Source organism: Rhipicephalus sanguineus, chromosome 4 (assembly GCF_013339695.2).
Source record: "Rhipicephalus sanguineus isolate Rsan-2018 chromosome 4, BIME_Rsan_1.4, whole genome shotgun sequence".
Lineage (NCBI taxonomy): Eukaryota > Metazoa > Arthropoda > Arachnida > Ixodida > Ixodidae > Rhipicephalus > Rhipicephalus sanguineus.
Window position 1 is genome coordinate 157161403 of NC_051179.1, and position 10060 is coordinate 157171462.

The window sequence follows — 10060 nt, forward strand, 5'->3', positions numbered from 1 at the left end:
TAAGGATGAACACCTCATCAAGATGGGGTGCCAGTCCGGTCTTATGTCAAGTTCTTCGTAAATGTCCTTTAGATGGAGAGCCATACGCATGAAATGCATACTTGAAGCAGCGGTTGGTTCTGCATTACGGTCTTGCATGCGCGTTTTCCACAGACTGTGCAGTCCCATAAGGAAAAACATGTCAAAGGGCACTTCATCAAGAGACGTTGGGAGAAGGTAACGTATAGTAGGCGAGTTAATGTTAAAATATTTTTGAACAGTTCGTTGAAGGATGTCCCAAAACAGAATGGCATCTTTGCAGCTAATAGAACAGTGTTCTACTGTCTCTGGTACATCGCAGAGACGACAGTTAACTGAAGAAACAAAAATACCTTTCCTCTGCAACCATGATTTCACCGGCAGTGTATCAGTATGGAGTTTGTAAAAGAAGGTTTTTGTATCAGGAGAAAGATGCATTTTCCGAACTCGTTTTAGTACATCATGTCCTGGAAGGTGAGAATATAATGAGCGGTAAAGTGGAGGTGGAAAAAGCATGGATAACAAATCCTTGTAGAGTCGCTTGTGTGATACTGTGTATAGATATTCTATGGAAAACCGGACCTTGAGAAACCGTACAGCGATGAAAACTTCCTGCATAAATCCCCACAAACACGGGCGTACAGAGAAATCTGAGGAAACAATCAAGTCAGGTAAAGCATTAACTAACGTAATCTGCAAGAATGATCGAATAATGGGATGCGAACTGTCGCGAAAAAAGTAGAACCGTGAAACAATTTGCCATAGATATAAATGAACTAAACCCAGCCCTCCCTCCTTAACTGGCCTGAATAGGTTGTCCCGTCTCATTGGTTCAAACGTCGAAGACCACACGAAAGTTGCGAAAGTCCGATGAAAGCGCTGTATGTAAGATCGAGCGCAATGAATAAGTTGCAATACATAGTATAGCTTTGTGGCTAAAAATGTATTGCAAGCTTTAGCTCTCCCAAAGATGGAAAGGCGATGTGGAACGTAAGTCTGGGCCTGTCGTTCAAGCTTAGGAACACGTTCTTTCCAGTATCGTGCGCTGAATCTGCACGCATCTAGCGGCACACCGAGGTACTTTGGTGGAATACGAGTCCAATTAATTCCTGCGAACTTCTCCGGCGTACTACCCCATGATCCAAACCATAATCCTAAACTTTTAGATGTGTTTAAACGAGCACCTGATACAATGCCGAATTTACTTATTGTAGATACCACATTCTCAATACTTCGTTTGTCTGAGCAAAAGAAAGCTACGTCATCTGCATAAGCCAATACCTTAACTTCATTGCCTAATATATTGAAGCCGCGAATACTATTCGATCGTATTATGCTCAGACATAGCGGTTCAAGATAAAGTGCGAACAGCAGTGGGGACATTGGGCAGCCTTGCTTTACAGAAGAGCAAATAGATACCGGTTTTGACAGATGGCCATTAATAATTAGTCGCGTTGAACAGTCATTGTTACAAAGTTTAACGCCTTCCAGCAGAACAGAGCCAACATTTGCATGTTGCAGAAGGGAAAACAGAAAGGAATGACTAACACGGTCAAAAGCTTTGGCAAGGTCTACCTGTAGCATAGCAAGCTGTCCTTGACAACTGTAGCAATACTGAAGAAGTGTTCGAGCGATGTGAATATTTGTTTGTATGGAGCGACCCCTAATTCCACATGTCTGATGAGAACCAATAAGTATTGACATCACAAACTGTAACCGATTTGATAATATCTTAGCAAAAATTTTGTAGTCAACATTTGTCAACGCTATTGGCCTGTAGCCTTCAACAGAACGAAGTTTTTCCTTTTCAGAACTTTTTGGAATGAGAACAGTATGGCTTTTGCAAAAAGACTGCGGGAGAGTCTTCATGACGTAACTTTGTCTAAATATATCCAGCAGAATAGTACTGAGAGTTTTGAATGATTTGTAAAATTCAGCAGGAATCCCATCAGGGCCAGGTGTTTTTGACAAAGGTAGTTGCTCAATGGCCTGCTTAATTTCCTCTAACGTGATGGGACTACTAATGATTGCGCAATCATCTTCGCTCAATGGGCTTAACAGAGAAACAAAATTTGTTTTGTTTTCGCCCCCATGGTCATCAGGAAGAGCACTAAACAACACCTTGTAGTACCTTTCGAATTGCAAGATAATGTCTGCTGTATCTGTTAGAACAGCACCGTTAGAAATCAGATCTGGAATAAACTTGGACATTGCGTGGCGCCGCTCATCAAGTAAAGCTTGACGTGTCGGTAGCTCAGAATTCAAAGTCCTGCTGTTCCGAGATCGAATACGTGCACCTCTGTAGCGAGCAGCATCATAATTTTGTAGCTGGCATTTAATGCTTTCTATTTCATTAATGTATGCGCCTGGTTTTTCGCATTCAATCTCGTAAAGGTTACATAGACTTTCAAATAATCTCTTTTCCTCATTCTTTCGATAGTACGATTTGACAGATCCACATTCTATAGCTAGTGCACGAGCCTCTTGCTTAAAAAGCTCCCAAGCAGCGAATACATGTAATCCTTTAGAAAAAGAATTTCTCACTGCCTCTTTAACTCTATTATTGAATTCCTGATCATTTAGGAGGTCCGAGTTCATCTTCCAAAGTGCCCACTGTGGTCGGAAGTGGGTTCGGCGGCTTGCACCAATTTTTGCGATAACAATACAGTGATCCGAAAATGAAACTGGCTCAGTGCTGCACGAAAGTTCCCGAGGTAGGAGTGATGAAGATACGTAAATTCGATCAAGGCGAGCAGAAGAGCTTCCCTGAAGTCGAGTATACGCAGTTATTTGACCGAAAGTACCGATGTCAATGAGACCTGCATTATCTATAATACCACTTAAAACTTCACCACTCCTGTCACGGTGACTATTAGGATTGTTGCGATCACTAGGATTGCATACACAGTTAAGGTCGCCCATTAGTACAGTGAAATAATCACAGTTAATTAGTTTGGACATATCTTCAAATAACTGAACCCGTTTTGAAATCTCATTGAATGCATACAAGTTGATAATACGCCACGGCACTCCATGCAACACAAAATCGCAGCATATGTATCTGCCTTCACTGTCAACGTGAGTAGTAACTGCTGTACAGGGTAGACTCTTTCTCAGAAACAACCAGCAGCCCGCAGACAGACCCTTTGCGTGTGAAACGCAAACGTTATAGTCGGACAGGAAGGGCCGTAGGGCCTTCTCAGTGTCTTCGTCACTCTCGATCTTTGTCTCCTGGATGGCGACAAAATCGAGTCGTTTCCTTGTAAAAAGTCTGCGGAGCTGAGCCTGTTTCTGGAAAGACCTAAGGCCACGAACATTCAATGTTGCAAAAGTGAGTCGCTCGGACTGCGCCATGATGTCTACCAACAGTATGCTTACTGTCCCTTGGGATCACTTCTATAGGTCACCGCCGACGGTGAGGCTTCTCTTGAACCCCCACCAGGCCTCCTCGATCGCGACCGCCGACAATTTCCGTTGTGTTTCGATGTTCGGCGACGGCGCACCTTCCGATTCACACTCGTTGTGTCGCTCTCCTTGCTTGAATCGGAGCTGTACGTCGCGCGGCGCTTAGGGATTGCCGCATCCACAGAAACATGCATGTCGTCTTCCGAGACCGAGGCAGGATGAAACGGCTGCTGCGGAACTGAGGCGCTCTTATCTGGTGCTTCTTCACTGGAAGTCTCCGAAGGTACGGCCTGTTCCTTAACAGGCTGGTCAGGACAAATTTGGTCCAACTGCTTGCATGGTCCACTCGGTTCTTCGTTTACCGCAGCTTCCTCGGACGCATCGACTGTTGTTTTCTTTGCGTCTTCAGTAGGCGTTCTACTTAATCCTGTAGCATCTGTGCTTGACGAAGTGTCTCCCGTCGCGTCGAGAACTTCTGTGGCATCCATGATATGCTCTTGCAAGTTCTCATCTGGTTGCTGCATACGTTGTCGTAGTTTGTTGGCGTAAGTCATGACACATTCCTCAGCTGAATGACCAAAGCGTCGACAGTCGTCGCAGCGAGGAGTCCTGCAGTTACGACGAATGTGCCCTACCTTATTACAGCGAAGACAAAGTGGTGGCCGCCCAGGAATGAGGACAAGACTTTGAACTCCGCAGACTGTCAGGAGATGTGGAATGTCACCCACTCGGACTCCATCGGCAAGGGACAATACAACATCACGATTTAGAGTCCGCATTTGCTCCATGTCCGCTACTTTCCAGCTTTCTATTGATATTGACTTGATCTTCCCGAAAACATGCAGGGCATCTCGAATGTAGGTGTCTTCTAAGTGCTCAGGAAGCCACAGGAGCTTCATATTTACTTCTGTGGGTTCCGGATCAACCACAAGGCATCGACGGCTCTTGACAAGAAATTCACCACGTGTGACTAACTTTGTTTTCGAAATTGTTGACTTGCACGTCACCATCCATACGTGCGACATTTGGAACTGACCTATCGAGCTGATTTCCTTTAGGTCGATAATGTTCCGAAGAGCATCTCTGAAGTCTTGAACACGGTAAGGACGACCAGCCAAGTCCGCGTGCAGAAAAACGGAGTCCACAACCAGCTTACCGGTAGGAAGGCGAGGCAGCACAACACGGTAGTCATTACTGCTGGCTGAAACCTGATCAGCACCTCGGCTCAAGGCCGATAGATCCTTTGAGGCGGAGAACATGAAAAACGCGACCGTTCGGTCCGTCGTCTTCGTCGTCTTCCCCTCTGCGCCACGCTGAAACCTGTCGGCGCTTCCGTAAAACGGCTAGTCAATACAGTAAGACAGCCTTTCCTTTCATATTTTGATGTCGCGTATTCACGGAAGACGCGATCTTCCTTTCAAAATCAAGCTTGCTTCTTTATTAGATACACACAAAGGGTTGGCGGCAACGAATGAAATGCCCAAAATGGGAAGAGTGCTAAGTGTCTTTAAGAATTCCCGTCTTAACTCCGAAAAATATCAAATGGACCGAGGAACAGCGTACAGTTTGACGGCTGTTACTCTCGATTTTTAATAGCCGTTTCTCGCCCTTGCTACTGATCAACATGTACAGAAGCTTTACGATGGCTCGTTCGATAAACACGCGCCTACATGAATTCATATGGGGTAGTTTTCTCGCGCGAGCGACAATATTATTGCGGAGCGGGCGTGCCTGTATTCTGATTTGCAGTTCTATCGATCACTACAACTATAAAACCGCTCAGCAAAAACAAATGCAATTTGTTGAAAAAAGATGCCGGTGTGTTAGTTCACTAACGCGTACCAGTTGACACGTATATGTTTTGATGTATGAGTCAGAGAAGTACCGGGGAGTGCGGCCGGATGCTTTCGGTGAGCCTGCGTTCGTTGCTGAAAGCGAGTCGCATCGATGGTCATCGCTCCTTGTGCGGACACCGTACACAAGAAAAAACGGTTATTCTAAATTAACGGATGTCCAGACTATACTTTACAGTAATTCTTACACGTTGGAATTGCGTGTGCTTAAACCAAGAAGCGCCGGTGGCATGTACACGGACTCGGCCGGTACGCTAGGCCTAACGCTCGCTGGGAGCCGCACTGGGTAGGACCGATCTCGGCGCAGATGAGTTGCGATGGTTGAAGTTTCTGCATTTCGGCCTCGGAACCTTTTTAACTGTTACCTAACGTATAGGTGAAGTAAGTGGAAGTGCAAGAATTGCCCGAGATGCGTTTCCGGTGTGGCGATATCGAACGACGGCTGTTTTTCTGGCCTCCGTTGGGAGGGGTCGCGAAGCCAGAGCTCATTTACTTCTTGCCAACTGCACGGCGATGTAACGATTTGCTGTGTATCTTCAGACCGACGCCTCGAGACTTATAAACGTTACAATATGAAGTCATTACCGCAACACATCACGGATGCAAAACTGATATATATGCGCGGCATGCACGAAATGTGTATTCATTGCTGCTATGTGCTCCGCAAAAATTAACGACGCTATTGGCACTGCATGAATAAAAAAAAGCATGCTAGAAAGAAAAATGATCAGCGTTGGATGCTCTTGGTTATTAACATATTTTTCTCCACATTCGACTGGGAAACATTAAAATTGACCGTGATTTCACTTATCACGTATATCATGAAAATAGTGCGCATCTCATGGTCTTTCTCTGCCGCTAGAATTTGTGACACATGTTTGGGACCCGTTAGGATAGCATCTGGCGGTACCATCAAACATTCGATATTGAATCATACCAAAGCATTCCGCCGCGCACAATACTGAAAGCAGTGCGCGGCACTGGCAGAAACAGTACAGGCTCCAGTATGTGCCAGCACACGCCAGTGAGAATTCCAGCGTCTCCAGCGCTTCCCAGTGAGCGCCAGCGTCACAGCGGCAAAGCCAGTGCCGATACCAGTGCCACCCAGCTCCTTCCCAGTGCGTTCACTGGAGTCCCAGTGAATCCGAGCGTATACCAGTGTTCCCAGTGCGACCCAGTGCCAAAAAACGTACTGGTATCATGCTGGGGGTACTGGAACGACGCTGGTTTTTGCAATAGGGTATCTTGATGTTAACCTTGTTTCATATATTTTTGTTGCTTATTTTCACTGTAAAACATGTAGCATATGATCCTACAGATGTCTCCCCTGCGATAACGCCTTTGAGGCAACGCAGGTATCCTGCACATAAATAAATAAATATGTACAAGTTAAAGAAGTTGCTAAGAAAGATATGAGGTGGAAATATTCGGTCTTGCGCACGCCTGATACAATGCACAATTAAATGAGTAGGCGTTTTCCCTTTCCATTTCTGACAGTTCTATTCGCTTTGCGAATGCTCGTACCTCTTTCATATGCGGCCTTCGATGCTTTTTCTGCTATTAGCCTGATTCGTTATAATTTCCCGCATACGTTAACGCCCGTTGAACCATTCGAAGCATAACTGATACAGCGGTAGGTTACAATAACTGCAGTGTGCCTTACCTTGCGGACTTTTTTTTGTGTTCTTTTTTATTGGCCTGTTCCCATTATTTATTTTTCTTTGCTGCAGTAGGATATGAATGTATGAAAACAAGGTATTACTCCACGAACCTGTCTCACCTTCACCCCTTTTGTTTGTAATTTGTTTCCTTGGCCTGTTTTCTCGTAGTTCAAGGCGTCTGGTGATGTCTGCCCGGCCCAGTCAGTCATGTCCAATAGGGTTTTAGCAGGCGGGATTCTTGTACCACTTGATGAGTTCCAATGATTTCTTTATTTACCTAACTTATTATTTATTCGTCATCCAGTTAATTTGAACCGTCTCACCTCGTGGTTGTCCATAGAAAGACGGAATCGATGGAACTGAAGAAGTTATACTTGAATCGGGAGCCAAATACACTTTCATTAAGCACAATGCGAACCATCAATGAAATGTTTCTGGAAAAGTCAATCCAGCCTCAGGCACTGCGTATGAGTATGGCTCCAAATATGCTTCTTGTGTTAAACGTGAAGTGATGTCGGCAATGAAAAGCACTGATGCTTTGTCCCGAGTTTCATGCAGACGTAATCAAACAATATGCTATAACCACAGAGATGTCGGAAAACACAGGAAGGTGCCACTAATTACCGTTGCATATAAATAAACACAGAATGTCTGAACTGGTCCAAACTATGTCGCCTTGGCTACTGAAACGCCCGTCGATTTCGTTACGCCTACACCAAGGGCAGCCGTGGCGATTGCTAATTCGTGGACGCTCTCATGTATCAAGGCTTCCCTCATCATACCATTGCCCCATTCGGATAGGCAAAGGTTCGAGCTCTGGTTTCGACTCTCACTAAGGATCATGCTCGTGTCGCAGGGGTCAATCTTCAGTTGAAAGCCGTGCTCGCTAACACCGCGCTATTGTGCAGGTGTGGCACTTATCAGGGTTTAGAGCGCATATTATATTCCTTGTTTTGCTCTAGCTTAACATACGTGATACTGTGAGTCTCGTGTACTTCAATTTCGTGTTGTTCGGAGGCCACCGCCACTGCCAGAGCAGCGGACAAAGACGGCGTCGTGTTTATGGTAAATAAGTTAATATTATTTATTCGGCTCTGGCGCCTGCCTGAAAAGCTTGCTGCTGGCGTTGTAACTAAGTTCACTGCCGTTGAAAATCTCGGTTGTCTGCTTATGATTTGTTATAAATTTCACAACTTGATTAGGGTTTCCAGCCAACCCTCCTAAGACATACCAAAGAACCCGCTTATAGCTTTATTTAAAGAATAGTCTTCGTCAATGAGCTTATTTTCATATTACCGCTCATTAACAAAAGTCGACAATCATCTACTCAGAGAGACAGGACGATCACTCTGATGAGCACCTATTATACAGAGTATTTCAGCTAAAAAGCAACGAGTATTAAAAATATTAAACACTGGTGCTACGCTTCTCCAATTAGCGCAGTATTGTTCCGAGCCGTATAGAGCACTTCAGAATATTTTTTTCCAATCTGTCAAGCTCGGTAATTAACAAAGATTGCTCGATGAACTTTTTAAATAGGAACTCTAGAGAAAAATTTTCAATACAAAAGATGTAGCGCTTGTTCAGAAACATCGCATTTTTTAATCTGTAGTAAGATAACTCCCCTGCTTAATTTTTTTCTGGCCTTTCTTTAAAGCATGCGAGTTTTAAAAAAAATACCACGAGACTGCCGCCTAACGCGCGGCACTTTTAGTGCCCTCAAATGTAAGTTGAACGAATTATCAAATGCTGCTCCGCGCACGAAGGTCGATTGAGCAGGTTACCGGTGACTGCGATGGACGCTAAATAATGAGAGGGGAGTACCTTCTAAAGAAATATCTACGAAAGAGCGGTCGCCACGTGTGAGTGAATCTTTTATTTCAGTCCTTCATCACACTGTCACCCTCGCCCCTTCCAATGTGCTTCTTCATTGGTGCGACAAGAAAAGTAGAAATGCCTACGCTGCATGAAATCCTGCCTACGGTCTCATGTGGCATTTGCTCCGTGGCTGCCGCTTTTTTGTTGAAGAACTTTTTTTCGTTGTTGTTGAAACGGTATGCTCATTTTGTCGCTTAAAGTCCCTCGCAGTCACCGATAACCTGTTCCATCGATCTGCGTGCGAGAAGCAGCCTTTGATAATTCGTTTAACTTACATTTGAGAGCACTACAAGCGCCGCGCGTTTGGCGGCAGTCATGTGGTATTTTTTTAAAATTCGCGTGCTTGAAAGAAAGGCCGGAAAAATTTAAGCAGGGGAGTTATCTTAAGATAGGTTGAAAAATTCGATGTTTCTGAACAAGCGCTACAACTTTTGTAGTGGAAACTTTTCTCTAGAGTTAATATTTAAAAAGGTCTTTAAGCAATATTTGTTAATTGCCGAGCTTGGCGGGTTGAAAAAATATTCTGACGTGCTCTATATGGCTCAGAACAATACTGCGCTAATCGAAGACGCGTAGCGCCTATGCTTCATTTTTTAATACTTTGTGCTTTTTAGCTGAACACCCTGTATGGCACAACCATCAGAGGGCAGACTAGAAGCTTTGTGGTTTGAACGTATCAATTGGTTCAGTAACAAGCAGATCATGAGATATCACTTGTTTTTTAACGGACTAGGAATGTTTGAATAAATGGCTGCATTGAGTAGACATATTATAAGGTTGGCTCAACGCAGCAAAATATACAATAAGTGTAACGCAATACGGCAAGAAGCGGGACCTGTTTAATTACAATTCTGGAGCTCAAACCTAATCACCCCGCAACCAAACACACCTCTCTAACATCATCCATTACAGATTGCCTTAATATTCCTCAGTGATATTTCCTAATTCAAATGGGTCACTTTTTGGTCCATCATGACAGGCCCCGCCACGGTGGTGTAGTGGTTATGGCGCTCGACTGCTGACCCGAAGGTTGCGGGATCGAATCCCGGCCGCGGCGGCTGCATTTGCGATGGAGGCGAAAATGTTTGAGGCCCGTGTACTTAGATTTAGGTGTACGTTAAAGAACCCCAGGTGGTCGAAATTTCCGGAGCCCTCCACTACGGCGTCTCTCATAATCATATCTTGGTTTTGGGACGTTAAACCCCAGATATTATTATTATTATTATTGGTCCGCCATGACCCTCT

At 44.6% G+C, this 10060-nt stretch overlaps 1 protein-coding gene across 1 annotated transcript; it reads right to left on the reverse strand.

Moving 5' to 3' along the window:
- Positions 1 to 3392: 3392 nt before the first annotated feature.
- LOC119391778 (uncharacterized) lies at positions 3393 to 4682 on the reverse strand. Its single transcript, XM_037659429.1, has one exon. It carries the CDS (start codon positions 4680 to 4682, stop codon positions 3393 to 3395), a length of 1290 nt encoding a protein of 429 aa, XP_037515357.1.
- Between the last annotated feature and the right edge of the window lie 5378 nt (positions 4683 to 10060).